Raw genomic sequence first — 24,936 nt, 5'->3', positions numbered from 1 at the left:
TGCATACCTTGAAGATTCAGAGCGCACTCAAAAGATTACATAATTCATCGCTCCTAAACACGCACTTAACAAAATGATACCTGGTCATCCAAGGAACATCCTTGTGCTACCAAAATCAAATTGTTCATTTACATTAGTAACCTTTTGGTTATTTGACTAAGTTGTCGTGTCTGGTGAACTGAGTGTTCTTAAAATACAGAATTGTAAAGTGATCAACTAAGAGTTCCAAAATAAGCAGTGTGATAAGTCTTGATTGGAGTGGGTTGTTGCAAAGAGTTTTTGTAAAGCCATAGTCTTTTAGTGGAATCCTTCTTGAAAAAGACGAAGGAGTGACATAGGAATTTTCATCTCCGAACATCCATACAAAACCACGTGTCTTTACTTCTTGCAAACACTTACTTTTCACACTAAATTCTGTTGATAAGTTCGCCAACGGTCTTAATCAATCATTAGAAATCTTGAACCTTTTTCCGCACTTTATAGTGGTTAACCTTTCTAAAAAGATTGAGAAGAATTTTCAACCGCCTCTAAACGGCTGAAAACCAATTTTAAAAGCAAAAATTTTAAAGATTAAATTCACCTCCCTCTAAACTCTTTCGTAATCCTAACAAGTGGTATCAGAGCGAGGTCTTCTTAAACATCGATATTTTAAAAATTACTCATGGCATCTTTCAATAAAATTCCTATGTTTTCTAAAGAAGATTACGACGATCGGAAAATTCATATGTAGGCTCATCTAGCAGCCTAGGATGACGATATGTGGTATGTCATCACTGACGAGCCTATGAAGATCATGAAAATAAATACAGCTGCGATTACAACTGAAGTTGCTCCCCAAATGGTGGAAAAGCACTTATCTGAATGGACAGTTGAGGATAAAAAGAAGGCGAATCTTGATACCTTCTCAAAAGACATTCTTTATAAAACTTTGGACAAAAATATGTTCGCCAAGATCAAGACTTGCACCATAGAAAAGGAAATATGGGAAAAACTCTCACAAATGTATGAGGGCAACGATCAGACCAAAGAAAACAAGTTGACTGTTGCTATCCAGAAGTTTGACAATGCAATGATGAAGCTGGGAGAAACTCTTGCAGAATTTGAGGAACGGTTCAGCGGTATTATCATCGAAATTATTTTTTTAGGAAAAGAATATTCTAATCGTGAAATTTCCTTGAAGATTATGAGAGCTCTTCCCAGAGAATGGCACGTAAAAACTGTAGCAATGCGAGAGTCCAAGGATCTGAACAAGCTGGAACTCAATGATCTCTTCGCTGATCTTAAAGCGTATGAGTTTGAGCTTGGAATACGAACTGAAAAAGAACCATCCACCTCCCAACAAACGAAGGTTTTGGCAGCTATCATGGTAACTCTCCCGGTCGAAGAGTCCACAAGTAAGAAATCAGCTGAGAAACTAAGCAATGAAGACATGTCCCTATTTGTTAAAAAGTTTGGTAAAATCATGCGTAAGAATCAATCACAGATGAATAAACCCTATTTCAAAAAGGACCATACTGATTATGGTCAAGCTTGCTTTAACTGTGGAAAGAAGGGACATTTTACTGCAGAATGCAATAGGCCAAGAAAGATGAAAAGAGACCTGTTGATAGGAGACGTCTAAAGTTGACAAAAAGTTAACCAAAAAGAAGATTCAATGAGTTTTGGTTGCAGAAGAAGATAAAAGCAAATGGGCTGACTCAGATTCAAAAAATCCATCTCCGACGAATCTACGAGTGAAAGTGAAAATGAGATGGTAAAACGTCTCATGGCTAATGAAGATTCAGAATCCACAGATGAAATGGTATTTGACTTTGAATCTATTGATTTTACGCGAGAAGACCTCGTCACGGCACTACACGACATGGTAAATGAGTTCAAAGGACTATCGTAGAAATTCGATGAAGCCAAGCAGAAAAACAGGACTTAAAAAGTAAGTTGACTCTCTCTAGCTGTTCGCAACAAAAGGAGGTTGACAGTTTAAAAGTGAAGTTAAGTCTTCTAGCGGCTAAGAATTATGATCTGCATAGATTGTTCTATGCCACGTTAAAAGAGAACAAACTGTTGACGAATATAGTCAACACATGAAACAAGTCATCTGCCTCTCTTAATAGGATGCATAAGATGCAAAAATTAGCCGGAGACAGAACCGGGCTAGGTTATAGCATCAGTGAATGCAGTACTTCAGAAGCATCAACTACAGAGAACCAACAATCACCTTTGGTGATAACTCTAAAGGTAAAGCTTTGGGTAAAGGTAATATTATCCATGACAAGATTATTACTAAAGATGTATTTCTAGTAGAAAACATGGGTTATATCATGATTAGCATAAGCCAACTATGTTAATTTCACAAAGCACATATGCACTGTTAAATCTGCTGCAGGTAACACTTTGCTAACTAGTCACAGAGAGCAAAATACATATAAGGTAAAATGGAATGATGATTGTCTAAATGCGCCTCCTTCCTTCATCGCCTTAAATGGTAATAAAATTTGGCTCTGGCATAAACGACTTCATTATCTTAATTTCAAATCCATTTATACTATTTACAAGCTTAAGTTGGTATCTGGTTTGCCTAACATTGATTTTTCCAAAGATAGAATCTGAAATGCTTGTTTGCTAGGTAAACAAGTTCGTTCAACCTTCAAGAACAAAGGAAGAAACTCATCAGCTAGATGCCTGGAACTTCTCCACATGGACTTGTTTGGACCTATACTAGTAATAAGCTAATGGGAAAAGAAATATACCCTTGTGGTAATTGATGAACTCTCCAGATTCACATGGGTAATTTTCTTAAAATCCAAAGATCAAACCACGGCTCAACTGATCAAGCTCCTCAAAAGACTTCAAAATGGGAAAACTATAGCACTAGATAGAATCAGAAGTGACAGAGGAATTGAATTTCTGAACCAATTCCTATAATCTTATCTTGAAGATCATGGCATAAAGCATGAGCTGTCAGCTGCAAGATCACCGCAACAGAATGGAGTAGCTGAAAGAAGGAACCGCACACTAAAGGAAGCATCTAGGACCATGCTGGCAGCATCCGGTATCTCACAGTGGTTTTGGGCGGAGGCTATCAATACAGCATGTTATACTCAGAACCGGTCCATGATCAATAAAGATCACGAAAAGACTCCATATGACATTTGGACCGTCTAGCAGCCAGAAGTTGGATACTTCTGCATTTTCGGTTGTAAGTGTTTCATTCATAATAATGGCAAGACACACCTAACCACATTTGATGTAAAAGCCGATAATGGTGTCTTCCTGGGATACTCAGCAGTGAGCAAAGCATATAGAGATTTTAATATAAAAAGCTCTCACTATTGAAGAATCCCTACATATTGTATTCGATGTATCATCCATATGTCATGACAATAGCAGTAGCAGAATTCATGATTTAATCAATAAACTTGATGCTACTAACTTTGAAGCTAGCAGTGATGACGAAATAGATTTGAGAGAAACAGGTGAACACATCTCAGAGCAAAGTCCAACCGCTCAAGAACAAACTCTTCAGATAAATGAACCAGAGAACAATCATCAACCAGAGATTATTCAGATAGAAGAAGAGTAGCTGGAACAAGAAAATGATATCACACAGCCAACCGAGCCAAATCCATATGGACCATGTCTCCAGTGGAAGAAGGACCACCCACTCGAGCTGGTCATCGGTAACCCTACTGCTCTTCTTAAAACTAGAAAACAAATGATTAATGAAACAAAATGGATGAAAACGGTTCGATAATCATAAATAATTCTAGATTAGTGGCTCAAGGCTATAGACAGGAGGAAGGAATAGACTTTGATGAATCTTTTGCCTCTGTTGCTAGGCTAGAAGCAATTAGAATATTTCTAGCCTTTGAAGCATTTAAGGATTTTAAGGTATATCAAATGGATGTTAAATCTGCATTCTTAAATGGTTTGCTAAATGAGAAAGTATATGTAGATCAACAACCTGGCTTTGTTAATCACATTCATCCTGATTATGTTTACAAACTAGATAAAGCACTGTATGGACTAAAACAATCCCCAAGAGCATGGTATGACTCGTTAACTAAATTCTTTGTTGAGCATGGCTTCTCAATTGGAATGGTTGACAAAATTTTGTTCAGATTTTCAAAATATGGTAACTCGCTATTTGTACAAATATATGTGGACGAAATTATATTCGGATCAAATAATCCTAAATGGTGTGAGTGATTCTCTAAGATGACGCATGAGCAGTTTGAAATGACCATGATGGGGGAATTGAACTTCTTTCTAGGGATACAAGTCAAGCAGTCAAAGAATGACATCTTCATTAACCAAGCTAAATACACCAAAGATATGCTGAAAAAGTTTGGAATAGAGAATTGCTCCCAAGCTACTACCCCTATGAGCTCATCTATCAAACTGGACAAAGATGAAGGGGGAATCTCGGTGGACACAAAAATGTACAGAGGATTAATTGGTTCACTATTGTATTTAACCGCTAGTCGTCCAGATATTATGTTTGCTGTTGGTTTATGTGCACAATTTCAATCTAATCTTATGCAGTCTCATTTTACTGCCGTTAAACGAATCATTAATATCTTAAGACACTATTAATTTAGGTCTTTGGTACCCCAAAGATTCAAGTCTTCATCTTGTAGGATATTCAAACGCAGACTATGTTGGTTGCAATATTGACAGGTAAAGTACTAGCGGTTCTTGTCATTTTTTGGGCGATAAACTACTATAATGGTTTAGCAAGAAACAGACGTCTATTGCCACATGAACCGCTGAAGCGGAATACCTTGCAGCAGGCAGCTGCTGCGCACAGATGTTGTGGATACAAAAACAGCTCAAAGATTATGAAATTCAAACCACTGAATTTCCAATCTTCTGTGACAACACAAGTGCAATAGCAATCACATACAATCCTGTTATGCACTATCGGACAAAGCACATTGACATCAGACATCATTTTATCCGAGAACATGTCATGAAGAAAGAGATTCGGCTTGAATTCGTACATACAGATCAACAAGCAGCTGATATATTCACGAAACCGCTACCAGAGGCTAAGTTTTCTTATTTCCAAATAAGCTTGGTTTAATCGATTAATCTTAGTTATTTTTAAGATTTTTATTTTATTGATTTATTACAAAATTTTTAATGCAGGAAATAGAATAGATAGACAGATAACAAGTAGTAAAACAAAGTAAATTTTTATTAATGCAGGACGGATCGTACAAAAGAAATTTTATTTTTTCACCACACCCCTCTAGAAGGCCAACCAATTGGTCAGCCCTCCAATGGAGGTGCACATAAATTCCTCTGAGAAGGCAATCCTTCATCCAGAGCAGCCTTCTAAGAAATCGATTGCCTTATTTTTTGAACCGTACATACATAATCGATCTCTGCATTATTATTATCTTTACCTTGCTACAAACATACAAAATTCTTCTAAGAAATCGTGTCTGAGATTTTCTTACAGATGTTTATTTCAATCTTTCTTCTTCAAACACACAAATGGCCGCATCAATTGCTCAAAACACGATTGCCATCAGTATCGCATCATTACTTGCCATGACTAACAAACCAATGCAAGCCATGTTTCGTCTGCTTGAATCTTCTGGGCTTCGTTCATTTCTGGGTGCAATGAAAAATACTCTGAGATTCTATTGAAGGAATTATTCGAGTCAGGATACATGGAAAATGGTGAAATTATATGTCTTGTTCAAGGGAGAAATCTTCATTTCACCTAGAAATGTTTGCTGATTTGTTTAAACTACCGGCAGCTGGAATCACTGACTTTTCTACACTTCCAGAAAGAAATATTTGAGCTTTGGAGAAGCAATGTTTCCATTACTGAATCTCTGATTTCTTCTCCAACCTGTCAAAAACGCAATCTGAAGATCGAATTCAGACGGTTGGCTGATATTGTAGCAAAGAGAGTTCTCGCTAAATCTGGTGCGTATGACAAGATAACCTTGGAAAAATTTATTGTCATGGCAACCATTTAATCAAATCTGCAGGTAAATTGGTCTGATATTATGTTCAAAACATTGGTGGCAATGATAAAGAAAGAAAACTAGTCTCAAGGATTTGCAGTTGAAATCTGCCTATGCTAATTGATGCAAGAGTTGAACCGATAGGAATGTCTGAAGTCGGAAAGACCAAGCTGTTCAACTGGCCAACGGTTGAAAAATTTATGAATAAGAATTGGCTAACGGATGAGGAAATAGTTTTTATCAAAATGGAGACTGGGGTTGAATTTATGAAGCAAAAGAAGATTGATTCAACTCCCAAAGGAACAAAGAGAAAGTTGGTCATAAAATCCAGCTTTGATGTTGAATCAAGGGACGATGTACTGGGTTTGAATTTATGAAGCAAAAGAAGATTGATTCAACTCCCAAAGGAACAAAGAGAAAGTTGGTCTTAAAATCCAGCTCTGATGATGAATCAAGGGACGATGTACTTGTCTCTCAAGTTTTCAATATGAAACGGTCTGAAAAGCCCAAAATCAAGTTGATTAAGCATCTTTCTGTGCCATTAGTTCTTCCCCCGATCTCTGCAATCCCTACAACAAAGCTCAAAGGAATTCAGATTGCTGAATCGAAAATTAAGTCTTATTTCTCAGGAGTTCCTATTATTCACTCGACAGACAAGGGAAATCAATTCTTGATCGAAGAGACAAAAAAACCAACTCAATTCATACCACCATTGTTCTAACCAGCGAACGAGTTAATGAGACCGTTCATAAGAAAATGGAGATATTTGATCAATGGGTTCAATTTTGGGCTATCATGACATTTGACTCATTGATTCAAACTGGCAAGATAAAGGCTGCTACCAAGCTTGAACGGTCCATCTTGGAATGGACAGAAACATCTGCTATTCCAACTGCTCTGCGTCGTCGAGACTTTCTGGAAATTCAGATAAAAGAGAGTGCTCTTCGATCACTGATTCAATTGAGATGGAACAATTTTGTTCCTATTTGCCATACTGCAAAAGATGACTGCTGTTATCTCCTAACTTTAAATGGATGCTCTCTCTCTTTCTATGATTATTGCTCAGATGAGGCAGGATCTTCACCTTCGAACGTTTGAAGAACAGAGTAAGCTTGACTCAAAAATGAAATTACATTAAGAACTGAGCTCTGCGATGTTCAAAGCCCAATCCACAGCTTAGAATCAACCATCTTCATCATCTCATGAGCTTACTAAATCTACATCATTAGAAGTGTCAGGTGAAACTGCCTTAATAAGTCATGAGGACAACACCCTCCCACCAATTGAAATACTCATGCTAGATGATGCTCCCATTACTGAACAACTCTTCTACCATGATGTTCCAGAACTTTTTCCTGCTTCTCACACGATCTCTGAAATTGATACATCTACTCAATCGACTCATATCGGCCTTTCTGAAGTTCAACCTCTTTCCGTTGATGAGGCTGTGCAATTTTTATCTAACTTTGATAAAACTGCAACCTACAAAAAGAAATCCTCTTCTCCAAAATCTCCTTCTCTTGCTGATCCTCATCAAGGTGCTCTCCAAGAACCGTTGATATCATCTCCCAAAGATCTATAGAAATACAAGGTAACCATTGTAGATTCTCCTACATCTGATGCTCCGGACTCAAAGGAATGCACAAGCAATGTACCCTTTGCCTCCAATCCTGATATTGGCAAAATTATCGAGGATATAACTGTTGAACTACATGAGCCTCAGTCATCAAAATCTGCTGGTAAAGCATCATCTTCTCAACTAGTCTCTTTCAAGGTCAAATTACTTTCTAATCAAGTTGTATCTGAAGAAGAAGAAGAACTCATGGAAGAAAATTGCCAGAAAGAGATTCTGACTAGACTTGTCACCATGGATCACTCAATTCTTGCTCTTAACCGCAAGCATTTTGATCTAAAAGAGTCTTTTATATCAATGAATTCTGATGTTTGCAAGGACTTTTCTGCCATGAATACAAGTATCTCGCTCCGGCAAGACAAGCATAATTCTTCACATCTCAACATGTGCTTTGAGCTCTCAGGACAAATAACTCGTTTTCAAGCACATGTTGATCAATGCATAGATGGCCAATGAGCCCAGCTTGCAGAAATTATGGAATTTCTTGTTCATGGTGACGTCAAAAAAGGGGAAAGAGAGTGACAAAGGGTAATTCAGCAAGCAGAAATATCAGTTATGAAAGAGATGGAAAAAAGGGCCAAAGCTGAACAAGCTAAACAAATCCTAAGTCAAAAAAAACATTAACATAATGAAGATGTTTAGTTGTTTGTTTTACCTTAAAGATTATAATTTCATTTACTGAATGAAATACACTATTTTCTTACCACTTATCTTAAACCTACTGTAATTTTATGTAAATTATTGTATAGCCTTGTAGCTGGATTTTGTCATTAAAAAAATGGGGAAATTGCTAAGTAATTATTATTACCCAAGAGTTTTGGTGATCGACGAAATCAAGAGAGTATTTCACTGTTTCAGGAAACAACTGCATATTTTCTGTGTAACAAGTATCAGCTCAACCGCCCAGCTTAGAAATCGGACTGCTTCTCAACCGGCTAAAACAAAAAGAGTTTAACCGCTTAAAAAAAGGATAAACCGGGTAATACTAGAATTACATACCACTAATAATCCAACCATTTGATGGTAAAAGAAGCCCGAACTTTGATGAACTTCCCAAACCGGCTGATTCGAAGATCTCATTAAAAAAGGCTATTTATTATTTACTTAATGAAAGACATTTTTTGACCGATTCAAGACATTCAATGGTTTGCGCCGTTTCAAAGTCAACCGGTTCCTACATCAGTCCCGAGAATGATCTGCATTTATATCACTACCTCAAAAAGGAAAGATCATTTATATCTTACAAGGGTATGAGGATAAAATCAGTTGCCATAAACAGTAACTCTGAGGCAATTCTTCAAAGAACGAGAATCAAGGACATGCCAGCAAAGGGAACATTTAATGCATATATGAAGAAAATTTAATGCGGTTGTACCTGATAGTGACACAGCATTCCTCTGTTACAAGTTAATGTTACTCATTCCTTCTGACCGTTGGAATGATCGCCTATATTAACAGAGAAGGTAGTATGCAAGAAATACATATAACGCGATACATTATCAAATTCACAGCAGTGAAATCATCATAAGCTTGCATACCTTAAAGATTCAGAGCGCACTCAAAAGACTACATAGTTCATCGCTCATCAGCATGCACTGAACAAAAAGATACCCGATCATCCAAGGATCATCGTCATGCAACCAAAATCAAATTGTTTATGTTCATCAGTAACCTTTTGGTTATTTGATTAAGTTGTGGTGTCTGGTGAACTAAGTGTTCTTAAAATCCAGAATTGTAAAGTGATCAATAAGAGTTCCAAAACAGGAAGTGAGATAAGTCCTGATTGGAGTGGGCTATTGCAAAGAATTTTTGTAAAGACAAAGTCTTTTAGTGGAATCCATCCTGAAGAAGAAAGGGTGATGTAAGAGTTTTCATCTCTGAACGTACATAAAAAAAACCCTATGTCTTTACTTCTTGCAAACACTTACTTTTCACACTAAATTTTGTTGATAAGTTCGCCAACGGTCTTAAGTTATCATTAGAAATCTTGAACCATTTTCTGCACTTTACAGTGGTTCACCTTTCTAACAAGTTTGAGAAGAATTTTCAACCGCCTCAAAACGGTTGAAAATCAATTTTAAAAATAAAAATTTGAAAGAGTTCATTAACCCCCCCCCCCCCTCCCCTCCCCTCTCTAAGCTCTTTCGCGATCCTAACATTAACAGAGTTAGACATTCTTGTAAATCCCTATGAACGGATCTCCCTCCTTTGATCTCCATATCAAGTCCGCTATCGGAGACTTTGTTCCACGTTTAGATTGCACTAGAAATATTACACGAATTTGCGTTGAGTTTGGATCACCTGAATTCTAGAAATTTGATGGCTATGTGACACAAATTTGCGTTGAAAATTTCGAAAATCAATATTTCCGTTGATCCATTTTTAGCAGCTGTCCGTTTTGTAAACTTGACTACCAAAATAGACAGTTCCACTCTTCTCATCTAATTAGCTGTATGATAATTTTCCCAACTTCAATCATATGGAATCAACTTATAAACTCCTTTATAAACAATATTTTTTTTTATTTCTATCAAATTACAATAGGCAAATTCAACTCTTTAAATTTGATCATCTCAACAAGAACACAGAATCCGATACTTGTGTGACCCTCAATTGTCAGTCATATAGCTAGATGCGGATTCATAACTTCATGTGATTCAGAATAACAATTATTCTTATTCGGGCTTACTCTAATTAGCTTAATTCTTTCATCAATCTCTTGATCAAGAATGTCAAAACTCGAGTTTGATTGCACACATCTGATCATGCTAAGAGCTTCTATTAGCATCGTGTCATGATCCTCCATGTGTCACTAATATCACTTGCAAGAACCTTAAGTTATGGTTAGCATGCAGTACGGTACCTTCAACGCATATATCCCGATCAAATCTGCAACAATTGGTATATCGAGAGTTGCAAATGAATTCGATAAAGATGTCATATATCTTTGATTAATAATAGTGACATGGCATGTGCAATTGAGGAAACACATTTCCAAAATGTACGTCTTACTACGACCAGAGATTCCTTGCACTATTAACTCCTCAGATCACATAGGATATCTTCACCCGTAGGCAAATGGTTAAACCTCGACTACCATGCATTGGCTCCTTCGTATTTCAAAATTATATTCAACCTTACCATCTGATGACTCTCAAGGGATTCGACTAACGGATCAAAGTGCATGTTAATACGTAGAGCTTCTATGTTGTCTCGGATCAAAGGACTAATGGTGTATAACCATAACCTCGGATTATTCCACTCGATAAGTGATAATCACTTGAACAGTTCGAGGGAGGGTTGTTCAGTGTATTTTCATTTGATCACCCATTTTTATGAATGGACATATCAATTCCCTTACCAATTAAAAATAACATTTACATTGCAGATACTAATCTCAAGCTCAAACGACATTTATCCTTATTTTAAGAGGGTGATTCTTCTAAGAATTCTGTTCAGAATATACGGTACACTTTTTTAGAAGTTTCATGATCTTAAGTTGAGAGGCAAACCTCATGGTACATTTTTCATATAAAAGAAATTTATTTATGTAGTTTGGATGGATATACATATAAAGTAAATGACATAATTTGATAAAACTATAAAATATTATTGAAATAATTTTTTTTACATAAGAGTTAATAAATCTCAAGTCACAAATTAGCTCGCTGGACACCTACACTGACAATCTCTCACTTGACCTATAACCAAATACCTATAGATTTCAAACTCACTGTTTCAGTGATACTTCTCAAAAAATGGTCCTAGAAGAGGCTTCATCAGTGGATCAACAATATTATCTACATATGCGACACTCTCTACTGATATCTCATCTTCCCACAATCTCCAAGATTATGTGGGACTTCCTCAGTATATATTTGGATCGCTGATTAGACCTCAGTTCCTTTACGTGTGCATCGGCACATGTGTTGTCACAGTAGACCAGAACTAGATCAACTGTTTGAGAAATAACACCCAACTCTTGGACTAATATCTTTATTCAAATAGCCTCCTTTGTTGAATCTGATGCAACTATATATTCGGCTTCGGTGGTTGAACCCATTGTGGTGTCTTGCTTGAAACTCTTCCAAGAGATAGCACCACCATTTAGTTTGAATACAAATCTAGATATTGATTTCGAATCATCCACATCTGATTGGAAGATAGAATTAGTATAGCCTTCTAATTTTAATTATGCACTTCCGTAAACCAAGAACAGATTATTAGTTCTTCTCAAGTACTTAAGAATAGCCTTCACAAACTTCCAATGCAATGTCCCGGGATTCTATTTATATCTGCTTGCAGGTGGGATCCACTGTGAGGCAGTCTTGAAATTCAATACTTAAGTTTTCTCTATCTCGATCAGATCTAAGTGTTTTAATACTCTTTCTTAATTGTTTCTCACTTCAGCTCGGAATTTTTTGAACCTTTAAAATGCTTCAGACTTGTATTTCATTAAATATACATATCCATACCTCGAGAAGTCATCAGTAAATATAATGAAATAAGATTCACCAATATATTACTTAGCTGGCCACGCACATCTTTATAGATTAAATCCAATAGATTATGTACACATTCCAATATCCCCAAGAAAAAGGCTTCAGTCATCTTTCTTTTAAACAGGGCTCACATGTTTCAATAGAGTTTATCTCTAACATATCTTTGCCCACTAGCTTGTTCATCCTTATTTGGGAAATATGTCCTAGTCTAGTGTGCTACAAGTGTGCTTGATTTATACTATCTTGTTTTATTTTGTTTGTTGTTGAAATCGTTTGAACATTGTTTAAAGGTATAACACTATACTCTCTGAAGTCTAGCTATTTACAGAATATTTCTTTCCTATATACTTTCCAATATTTATGCTTCTTGCCGTAGAAACAAACAGTTTTGACTTTATGGGGCTTTGTGTACTTTTTAAGTATCCTTTGGAGCTTAACTTATTGGGCTTGTTTTCTTATAAGGGGTAGAACGTTTCTTTCCCTTACCTTTGTGGGATATTTTTCTTCCTTGACGAGAAGCCCACTAAGAAAACAACATTTCCTTCTTTATGGTGGTTTCTTAAGTCGTGAGCATATTGACCACTTCTTTAAGGCTAGTCACTATCTTATTCATGTTGAAGTTGTCCACTATTAAATGAGTGAGAGATTGAAAACAAGATAATGTCATCATGCAACTCGTTGGAAATCATCAATTTCAGGCACATTACATTCTCAACAAGCCCAACTACATTCACACCATGCTCATGGGCCGGAGACCCATTTTGCATGCGTGTAGTAATGAGCTTCTTGAAAGTAATGTGCATCACTGTACGAGTTTCAGCACCATACAACTCTTGCATTTGCAATTGAATGTTAGCAGCATTCATCTCCAAAATTGATGTGACACAGAAGCTAGCATATAACACTTTAGATTGCATATTATGGTCCCACCATCTCTCATGCTAGGACAGTTCAACAAGACTGATATCATTGTGTATGTCATTTTCTCAAAATACAAAACAGTTTTTCTCATCTTATATTGAAAATTTGAATTCAGTTAGCTTGTTTTAATTCAGAATAACAGAAATGGATTACGTGAAAAAATCATAAATATACTGAGTATGAAACAGATAATCATTATTGAACATTTTAAATATTTGGTAATACATAAAATATGAACTTTTGTTTTTCTGAATTTCCTCTTTCTATTTTGAAATGTTCACCACACTCTGATGGAAATGAGAAATCCAATTTTCTTAGTGAGTATGCCAGATCCAATTGTTGAAATATGATCACGAATAATATCAGTCAATCACAATTTCCATAAAAGAGAGCTCAATTGCAACCCTGACGTTTGATGAGGGTCCAAAAATATGATCATCTTTCTCTTCACGTATCAAACCTGACTCATCAATGTTGAATATTAGTAGATGGTCGTCATGATATCCCCCAATAATATGATCCTAAGTCTGGGAGTTCCACGTAGTTCACATCAAATATGTCAGTGGAAGCCATAGCTTTCCGGTGTTCAGGTCCTCCCCAATAATATCAACAAGACATTGACCGCCGGTAACGTTCATAATGCAACAACTGTTGATGGAAATCGAGGAAATATTAAACTTTCTTTTATTTTTTATTTTAATGAGCTCTATTTAAATTTGGATCTTATCCAAAATGAAGTATTTTAATTTTAAAATTTATCTCATCATTTGAAAAAAAATCTCGTGTCTTGTTTGTTTATACGTTTTCCAGATTCATGCAACTCTTGTCATTATATTAATAATAATGCACATATAGATTATTTATAACATATCATGTGCATTATAAATAACAAAGTTTGATCGATAACCGAGAGCTAATTGATTCATATGAATCATATATCCGTGTACAAAACCTAGGTAAATGCAGGGATGCAAATGCAATATTACATAAATTTCAAATATTTTACATATCTTTGATCTTTAAAACTTTCGAAGATCTGAACCCATCTTTTTCAAATCTTGATCTTCTAATAAATTTATTATTCACATTAAATTTTCATGAAGCATTGGAATAAAAATATAAGTATAGAACAGACCATAAACAAAAGTCACTTTATATAATTATCAAATAATTAAAAACATAACATGTGAAATATCCTAACATACACCTAAAAAATTGTTCATGGATCTTTTACAATATAATATAAAGTATTATATTAAATCCACAATATTACATATTATCAATAAATAATGTATTTTATAAATTATCATTAACCGTCGTAATGAGAAATAAATTAATAAGTTAAATAAACATTTTTTAATTCATTAGTAATTAAATTTCTTCTAAAACACTTTTTACCACAAAAATTAAAATCAATTCAAATTATTTATTTCGTGAGAAAATTCGACAATTTAATCAATATTTATTTTAAATGACTAATTTCATTAATTTTCATAAAAATCAATTTTAACTCAAAAGTTTTGAAAAATCCAAAAATCGTCCTGAATCTCGCAAAAAAAAAAAAAAAAATGAGTCCCTGGCATGTTTGTGCCCTTTTCGCACTACACAAACTATTTGGATAGCGCAGTAGCCCATTGCCTGAACAATTCGAGCAGCAACTTGCAGGCGGATCTGCGTACAACCCTGCCTGCCTCTTAATTTTTTTTAATAAGAATTGGGCAATCAGTACGTTGTCTGCCCTGTGCAATGCTGCCCAAAATAAGGAACAATTCCGAGCGCTACTTGAAATTTTTATTTTTTTGTGTTTTCGAAAAACTATTTTTCAGGGCTTCAATTTTTTAGTTTTAAGGTTCAAAACATTCGTTTCTCTTCTTATGATTAAAAACATTCATAAAGTGTTCAGACACCAAATCAATTCGAGATTAGCGGAGTTGGTCCTTCTTATAAATCCTTACGAACTGATTTGCCTTTTAAATATTTTTTTATAAAAACTATAATCAGTCCGGAATCAACGGAGTTGGTCCTTCTTGTAAATACTTACAAACTGATTTTCCTCCTTTGATCGCCTAATAAAATCCGTGATCGGAGACTTTGTTCCTCATGTAGACTGCACTAGAAACTTATACGTATTTGAGTCGAGTTTGGATCTCCCGAATTCCAGAAATCCGGTGGCGATGTGGGCGTGGAAGTGGTCGAAATTCTCTTTGTGAAAATTGGAGTGGCCGAATTTTTTGAGGGATGAGAGGATAAAAATTCTTGGGGACAATTTTGTCTACCAAATCTATGTGTAAAACTTGTGTTATTTCATATGACCGTCAATGGAATATTTATGATATTTGATTTCTGATAACATCAGGAATCCTGCTCATATTAGGATTCATAATCTTAATCACATTATGATTCTTATTCCCATTTTGACATTTTTATTTTCGAGGGTTTAGCCTCGATTAGAAATGGGCCGAAGAAACATTATAGTTATGAATCGGGTATAGAACCGCTGGGCGACGCTTGGTTATAATTTAAAATCCATTATCATATGTTTGCTCTATATACATATAAATTGAAAATTTCAAAGATCAGAATTTCCATCGATCCATTTTTTGCTGCTAGCAGTTTTATGAACTCGTTCACCAAAATAGGCAGATCCACTCTTCTCTCTTAATTAATTGTTATGATAAGTTCTACAAGTTCCATCATATTGAATGAAACTTATAAAATTATTTATAATCAATCTTTATATATTATCTCTGTCAAACTACAATCGTCAAATTCAACTCCTTGAAATTTGACCATCTCAATCCGATACTTGTGTGAGCATCAATAGTTCAGGGATACAGCTGGTCGTGAGTTCACATATCTATGTGATTCAGAATAACATTTATTATTATTCGGGTTTACCCTGTTTAACCTCATTCTTTTCATCAATTCGTTAATTAACAATGTCATAACTTATTTCTAATTGCACCCATCAGATAATGGTAAACATGTCTAGTAACATCGACCTATAATCCCCTAGGTATCACTAATAATTCCTGCAATAGCCTTAAATTATGGTTAGCGTACAGTATGATCCCTTCAACTCATGTACCCCAATCGAATCTATAAACATTGGTATATAGGGAGTTGCAAATGAATTCGATAACGATGTGATATATCTTTGAGTAATAATAATCGCAAAATATTTGCAACTGAGGAAACATTTGTCTAAAATGCACATTTCTTACTCTGGTCAGAGATTCTTTACATTATTAACTTATCAGGTCACATAGGATATCTTCACTCGTAAGCAAACAGTGAATTCCAGACTACAATCTATTGGCTCCTACGTATTTCGAAACTACATCCAACCTCGCCACCTTGTGACCCTTTATGGAGCAGATAGACGAATCAAGTGCATGCTAGTATGTAGAGCTTCTACATTGTCCCCGGTCAAAAGACTAATGATGTGCAACCATAACCACTGGACTATTCCACTCCATAAGTGATAACCACTTGGACAGTCTGTGGAAAGGTTGTTCAGTACATCATCATATGATTATCCATTTGTATGAATGGATATCTTCATTCTTTTACTAATGAAACATGACGTTTACATCACTGATGCTAGTATCAAGCTCAAGCGACATTTATACTTATTTTAGACGCCCGCGACTAAGAACTCTTTTTAGCATATAGAGTATACTTCCTAATGAGTTTCACGATTAAAGTACCTCCTCTAACACTTTGTACCCTTGGAAACCGTTTTTCAAGATCTTGGTGATCTATATGAATTCCGCAGATGTTTATTGTCTAGAATAAGTTTTTACTTTGTATTTCATGAAGTTTTGGTTGGACTGAGTTTATACATCGAAGTTTCAATTTAGTCGAGAACACTGCCGATGCTCGTGTCTCATAGTGTGACACAAACTTAATTATGAGTATGGGATAGTAACTACTTTAGAATGGCTTACAACATTATATATAAATGATTCATCGAGCAACTAATTCCACAAAAAGATCACAATCATAGTGTAGTTAGCAGACTCCCGCTTGCTTAATTGTTGTGAATCCCAGATGTCAACATTAAACGGGATAGGATTATGTTTGCTGTATGATTGCTAATTACTTATAAAGAAGTCTGCGTTCTCATGAAATCCTCCTTTATTATTATCGATTAATTATAACAAAAAATTTTTATAAATTCAAACTATCCTGACCTAATTATTTTCACCAACCGAAAGAAGGATTAGGTCAGACGCAGAATAAAGCATAAAGCTATTTGTTTTATTTTAATTTATTGAAAAATATACATGTTGAATATATCATTAAACACTATAGTAATATAAGTTAAAGATCCGAATTAAAAGTTATGAAAAAGCAACATGCGCCACACACAGAGGTCACGAACTAATGGATAGATTTAATGGGACAAATGAAGTGTTGCTGTCACCACGTAAGACGAGAACTAGCTATCTAATATTCTATCCCAACCCAACAGCCCATTTGCTTTTGCCTTTTTATTAACTCCTAAACCTTTCCTTATCCAACATAAAACCTCTCACGTTTTGAAGCCATTTTTTTTAATTATCGTTCATCGTCATCTTAATTTGTTTTGTTCCACGTTCGTGTTCTTGTTTCCATTTGAAGATATTTAATTTTAGTAGTTGTTTGATGTGATCAAGGATAAGACTCGACATGATCCTTGTATCTTTCTGTGTTTTGCTCAAGTTTTGTAATAATTGAAACTAGAAAGAGTTATATTATCATATTTTCCCGGCTTGGTTCGCGACGTAACTTATATCAAGTCCAAAACAAGGGCATAGCTTGAACCCCGAGTTTAGAGGATAAAATATAATTATAATAAAAAAGATTTAGGATGCAAGTATGCAATAATACAATGTTAATAGAAGTTTCAAGAAAAATATATAAGGGAGGGGCAGTCGTCCATCTTGATTTCCATGTGGCTCTGTGAGAGTTTGAATTCATGAAGAAATAATTATCTTGTCATAAAATTTAAAACCACTAGGAAATTGTTGATATAACAAACCTAACATTATGTCAATAATTTAACTAAAATGACAAAAAACTAAAAGTTGGTGTGAAAAACTAAAATTTAACGAATTAGTATTATAAAGCCGAAGATAAGACGGGTTGCCAAAAAAATTTTATTTTGCCTAACACTTGTTAACGTTGTCAATGTAAGAGCTATTTCAAATTGCATCCACGTGAAATGGAATATAGGCAGGCAAAAAACTTGTGTGATCTTAATTTTTTATTTTTTTTTATTTGGAAGAAGGCAACTTAATTTCGACGACAGTGACAAGACGAGTCATTATGGCACCTGCAAAATGGTAGCATATGAAGTCTCCATCTTTAAGTAATGTAAAATTTGGAAATATTAGGATTTGAATGTATAAATTTGGTCGTGGTATATAAAAGAGTTTTAGTTGAACAATCTCGGATGCAAATTAAGCTGTACTTAACCATGCATGCTTGACATAGACCATGTGTTGAATGAGAAGAAAGAAGAGGAGCTTAATAAAATCCATAACGAAAAAAGTGATAATTTAATATTAATAACCTCGACTCGAGTTAACGGGTTCATATGATGATGCATAGAACCCAAGTACGTAACAAGTTGATCATAATATATGTGAATATATATGAATTGTTAGTGAAATTTATAATCTTGAATATTCTTAGAGTAGGTATCGAACGATCCAAATTTTGGCTTGCATTTTATTGACTCTTATGCAAAATCAATATTTATTTTAATAATATTTATGATTTTATCTAATAATGACATTTACTTTATATATATAACCATGCAAGATGCATAGATAAATTCCTTGAATTTACAATAGATATCATGAGGTCCGCCTCTCAACATAAGATCATGAAAATCATTGGGAAGCAGACTGTATAATATAAAATAGTTCTTACTCGGTTCAGCTGCCTAAAATAAGTATATAAGTCGCTCTAACTTGAGACTGGAATCTGTGATCTAAACGACATGTTCCATTGGTAAGGGCATGAAGATGTCCTTTATTACAAATGTGTGATCGTTTATTAATACACTGAACAACCCTCCTTCAGACTATCCAAATGATTATCACTTATGGAGTGGAATCGTCTGTAGTTATGGTTGTACACATTAGTCCTTTGACCGGAGACACACGGAGGCTCTGCGTAGTAGTACCAAGACTTTTGAATGTCATCAGGTGCCGAAGTTGGGTGCAGTTTCGAAATACACATGAGCTAATGCATTGTAGTCTAAGATTCATCATTTGCATTTGGGCGAAAATACCATATGTGATTTGATGAGTTAAGAGTGCAAGCAATATCTGGTGAGAGTAGTACATGTATATTTTGGAAAGGTTTTTTCTCAGTTGCACATACCATAATAACGTGTCACTGTTATTACTCAAAGACATCACATTATTATCGAATTTCTTTGCAACTCTCGATATAGATTCGATCAGGATATAGGAGTATATATAAGGGACTGCATTGTATGCTACTCATAACCTAATGTTCTTGTAGGCACTATCAGTTTTAACTAGGGGATCATGAGACGATACTACTAGATGCTCTTATTAATATCCGATGGGTATAATCAGATATGAGTTCTGACATTCTTAATCAAAGAATTGATGAAAATAATGAGGATAATAAGGATAGGTCTGGATAAGAATAAATTTTATTCAAAATCACAATGAAGTTGTAAACACATGGCTATCTATATCCTTGAACCATTGAGATCACACAAATATCCGATTATGTGTTCTCGTCGAGATATTCAAGTTCATGGAGTTGAATTTGACGACTGTAGTTTGATGGATGTCAAACGGATTGCTTATAAAGGAGTTTATGAGTGGATTCCATGTATCATAAGTTGTGGAAGATAGCTTAACTGTTAATTAAGTGATGATAATGAAACTGTCTGTTTTGGTGAAGGTGCTCATAAAACTCGCAGCTGCCAAAATGGATCAGTAAAAATTTTGAACTTCGAAATTTTCAATTTTCATTATATGAACGAGATTTGTACCTGTGACACATCGATGCTATTATAATGAGTTCATAATTATTTATTTAGTAAATATAGAATATACAACTTAAATAATATTGTTAATAGTGGTGGCTCTTGTATGTGCTAGATTCTCATAGAATATTCTAAAGAAATCCAGGAAAAGATGTTGTTTGGATGAGTAATTTTGTTCAAGAGTTGGGCGTTATTCCTCAAACGGTTGATCTAGTCCCGTCATACTGTGAAAACACCGGTAACATTGCGCAAGAAAAGTGACCGAGGTCTCATTAGCAATCCAAACTTATACTGAGAAAGTTCCACATAATCTGAGAGATTGAGGGAAGATGAGACATATCAGTGGAGAAAGACGTCTCTGTAGATAACGTTGTTGATCTACTCATGAATCCTCTTTCAAGACCATTATTTGAGAAGTATTGTGAAACAATAGGTCTGAAATATATGGATAGTTGGCTATAGGATAAGTGGGAGATTATTAGAGTAGACGCCTAGTGAGACAAATTGTAGCTTGGGCTTTATTTGCTCTTATGTAAAAACAAACTTCATTTTAATAATATTTTACGATTTTATTTTACGGTTTTATCTAATTATGAAAATTATTTTATATGTATACTCATGCAAGTTGCATAGGTTAAGTCTTGAATATACTATAAGTATCATAATGTTTGTCTCACAATGTAAGATCGTGAAATTATTAGGATGTGTACCGTATATGCTAAACATGTTCATAGTCAACTCAGTAGCCTAAACTAAGGATATAGACCGCTTGAGCTTGAAACTAACATATATGATGTAAACATCATGTTTCATTGGTAAGAGGATGAAGATATCCTATGTAATGATGAGTTAATAGTGCAAGGAATATCTAGCTAGAGTAACACATGTACATCTTAGAAAGGTGTTTCCTCGGTTTCACGTACCATCTCACTGTTATAACTCAAAGATATATCACATCGTTATTGAATTTACCTTCAGCTACAACTGCACTAGTGCTGTCAAAATAGAACCAAATGGTTCAGTTGAGAAAACAGCTTATCAGTTAAGTAATGAAGCAATGTAATTATTTGTCAATAAATTTGGAAGATTCATAAGAAGAAATCAAGGTTCCTTCCAAAGACAATATCAGAAGAAGAACACCAAGGAAGAACCAAATGCTTGCTACAACTGTGGAAACTAGACACTTTATTGCTGACTGCCCTAAGCCAAAGAAAGATAGTCGATGTTCAGCTGAAAAGGGAAAGAAATCATTTGAGCACATGAGAAGAGCCAAGGATGATAATAAATCATTCTAAAAGAAACACGAATTTCTTCTAGCAGAGGAAAGTAAATCCAAATGGGCAGAAACTGACAGCAATGAATCAGAATCCGAGAGCTTGAACAGCTCCAGCGATGAAGAAGAAGTGAAATGTCTGATTGTAACGTACCGTACTTTTAAACATAATTAAAATTTACGGAAAGTAAAAATTTTCTTAAATAAGTAATCATGTTTCAAAATGGCAAACAAATAAAATGTTTGACAAAGTATTTGGAATGTAAACGAGCTTTCAACAATTACTTGTTTAAAACATCTTAACGTAATTCGTTAAAATCAGAGTATGAGTTCATCATGCATAAAAAATTTCTTGAAACTTAAGCGGTCCTCGAGTTATTTCACCGCACAGTCCGAACTAGCTCCCTTATCCCCGCCTCTCGTCCTCACTTTCATCGATCAAGTATAGTGAGTCTAAAGACTCAACATATATAAACTGATAATAGCAAGTAACGTATAATAAAACCACATGCATTTTAAAGTATCACATATGTAACTTAACTTTGAACATACTTACATAACCATAGACTTGCATTCGATTCATAAACATTTTCATAAACGTACTTGTATCATACATATTTTAAAAATGCATATCATCAGCGTAGAGATATGTTTCAAAGCAATTGACTTATAACATAGTGTGCCTGATCAGAGTAAACCGCAATACTGGGCTGGCAGGAATGTCCACTACCACATACATAAGATCCACGGTCATACTTTACCGGGTGGATTGGTCCATGGTCATACTTTACCGCTTTCAACCCTGATCAAAATCCGATCCTACTCTACCCGGGTGGAGAGATCCTCGGATACATTATCCGGCTTCCAAACCCGTTCATAATTGGTCACAAGATAATTAGCATGCCTGAAAAGCATAAAATATTTTCTTCGCACGTCGAACATACTAATACATTATGCATGACTGCCCAAGACAAAAAAAAATTAAAATTAATTTTTTTTCCCAGAAAGCTTGGCACTCGGGCTGTAAAATCTTACCGCTCAGGCGCCGCCCACTCGGTTGGGCTCGAAAATCCTCAAAAAAAATACATTTTTACATAGTTCGAGCAGCCACACGAAAATGATAATACTCACATGTTTCTTGTCCGAAAAATTACGAATTTACTGTCAAACCGAAGATATCGAAAAGTACTAAATTTTATATGTTGAAAGCTTTTCCAGAAAACCGACCAAAAATTTTCAGGATTCAAAATGACAGCAGATTCGGTTTTTTCAGATCTAAAAATAGTTCAAAAATCGTTTCAAACATTTTTGCTCAAACTTTGCATAACATAAATGGATTTTTTACACACAATATATAACAAAATATTTACTATGACAAGATCAATGCGAAAAAAGAACGAATGTAAACGCCTTTGATGATTAAACTCACGAAACGAAGAATAACGACGCGAGAGAATGCGAGGCTCGATCCGAGACGACTTGTGCAACGATTTTTGCTTGAAAAACCAACAAAATCTTCAGAAAATTTGCAAGGGGAAAGGGTGGCTGCTGCTGAATTCTATGAACCCTAGTTTTCCTCTCAACTTGAACGTGTATTTGTGTGTGTAGATATGTGTGTGTGGTGAGTTTAAAAGGTTAATTAGGGGGTTAATTGGTTAATAAAAATACTAATAACTAATTAATATGATAAATAAAATACTAATCTCCCACTAATTAAATCTAGAACCCTTTTTATTATAAAATACACATGTCAAATTTTCAAGATTTAAAATCCCAAACTATTCAAATTAATATTTTTGAAAGCTTAAAATCTCAAAATCACCTAATAAAATAAATTAGACTTTGAAATGCTAAAATTTTCATAAATTATTTAAAATACCAATTTTATTGACATGAAGTCACCGGTCTCTTTTACCGATCCTGCATCGAATATTTGCCTGAAATATAAAATTCAAGAAAACATTTTAACGTATATCTAACAGACATGTAATAATTTAAAATAATGCAAAATCATAAATCATACCTCATTAAAAATCATTTTAAAATTAAATAAGTAATTTAACAATTTTAAAAGTACATGGGTTTTACGTATACAGATTTTGGGCTCTACAATTCCTCATCCACTTAAATAAATTTTGTCCTCGAAATTAACTCTTACCAAACAACTCCGGGTAGTGACCCCTCATATCCGTTTTGGCCTCCCAAGTGGCCTCCAGCCATTGGTTGATTCAGCCACTGAACTTTTCTCATATGACAGATATGGAGTAAGCTGCAATGGCTCATAGCTCAAAACATGTGAAGGATTTCCCATATACTTCCGCAGCATCGAGACGTGGAACACATTGTGTACTCCGGCCAGATTCACCGGTAAAGCTACACGATAAGCAAGTGTCCCAACCCTGTCAAGAATTTGAATGTACCAATGAATCTCGGACCTAGCTTGCCTCATTTCCCGAATCTCATAACACCCTTCATAGGTTCTATCTTCATGAATACTTGATCTCCTACGGCAAATTCGAGATCCCTTTATCCTCTTGTCAGCATAACTCTTTTGGCGACACTGGGCGGTCTTCATCCTATCTCGGATCTTGACCACCACATACGCAGTCTGCTGAACATTCTCCGGACCAAGTTCTGATCTCTCACCGACTTCATCCAAATGAATCTGTAATCTGCACTTCCTTCCATACAGTGCTTTGTAGGGAGCCATACCTATGGATGATTGAAAGCTTTTGTTGTAGGTAAACTCCACTAGAGTAGCTTCTATTCCCAATTCCCATGGAAATCGATCACACAAGCTTGCAGCAAATGTTTCAATATCTAAAGCACTCTCTCAGACTGGCCATCTGTCTGAGGGTGAAATGTCGTACTGTATAGCAACTTCGTCCCCATATCTGAATGAAACTATTCCAAAAAGACGATATGAACCTCGGGTCTCTGTCAGAAACAGTAGAAACTGGATCCCGTGCAATCGGGCTATCTCCCGAATATAGAGCTCTGCATACTGAGTCATGGAGAAAGTCCTCTTCATCGGTAAGAAGTGTGTCAATTTAGTAAGTCAATCCACTATAAACCAAATGACATTAGATCCTCTGACTGACCTTGGTAGTCAAATAACAAAATCCATGTTGATATTCTCCCATTTACACTCGGGAATAGGGAGTGGCTTAAGCATACCTGCAGGCCTCTTATGCTATGCTTTCACTTGCTGGCAAGTGAGACACTCAGATATAAATCGAAGAATGTCCCGCTTCATCCCTGGCCACCAATACAATATCTGTAAGTCCTTGTACATTTTGGTACCTCTTGGATGGATGGAATACGGTGATGTATGTGCCTCTGTCAAAATATCATCTCTGATCGTATCTACACTAGGCACCCACATCCTTCCTCTGTACTTGACAATACAATCAGACATTGTGTAGAGCACACTGACCTTGGCTTCATCCTTTAGTCTCCATTTCTGTAACTGTTCATCTGAAGGCTGGCCTCTACGGATTCGATCGTAGCAAAGAAGACTGGACTGTCAGATTAGACAACTTGGGCGCTCTATCCTTAGGATAAACTTCTAGGCCAAACCTCTGAATCTCTGACTTAAAAGATCT

At 35.3% G+C, this 24,936-nt stretch overlaps 1 protein-coding gene across 1 annotated transcript; it reads left to right on the top strand.

Moving 5' to 3' along the window:
• Nucleotides 1-757: 757 nt before the first annotated feature.
• On the top strand, nucleotides 758-1,621 carry LOC140839180 (uncharacterized). Its single transcript, XM_073205812.1, has one exon. It carries the CDS (start codon nucleotides 758-760, stop codon nucleotides 1,619-1,621), a length of 864 nt encoding a protein of 287 aa, XP_073061913.1.
• The last annotated feature ends 23,315 nt before the right edge of the window (nucleotides 1,622-24,936 follow it).

The sequence above is a fragment of the Primulina eburnea genome, chromosome 8 (genome assembly GCF_022965805.1).
Source record: "Primulina eburnea isolate SZY01 chromosome 8, ASM2296580v1, whole genome shotgun sequence".
Taxonomy (NCBI): Eukaryota; Viridiplantae; Streptophyta; class Magnoliopsida; order Lamiales; family Gesneriaceae; genus Primulina; species Primulina eburnea.
This window is presented reverse-complemented; position numbering and strand designations above follow the sequence as displayed.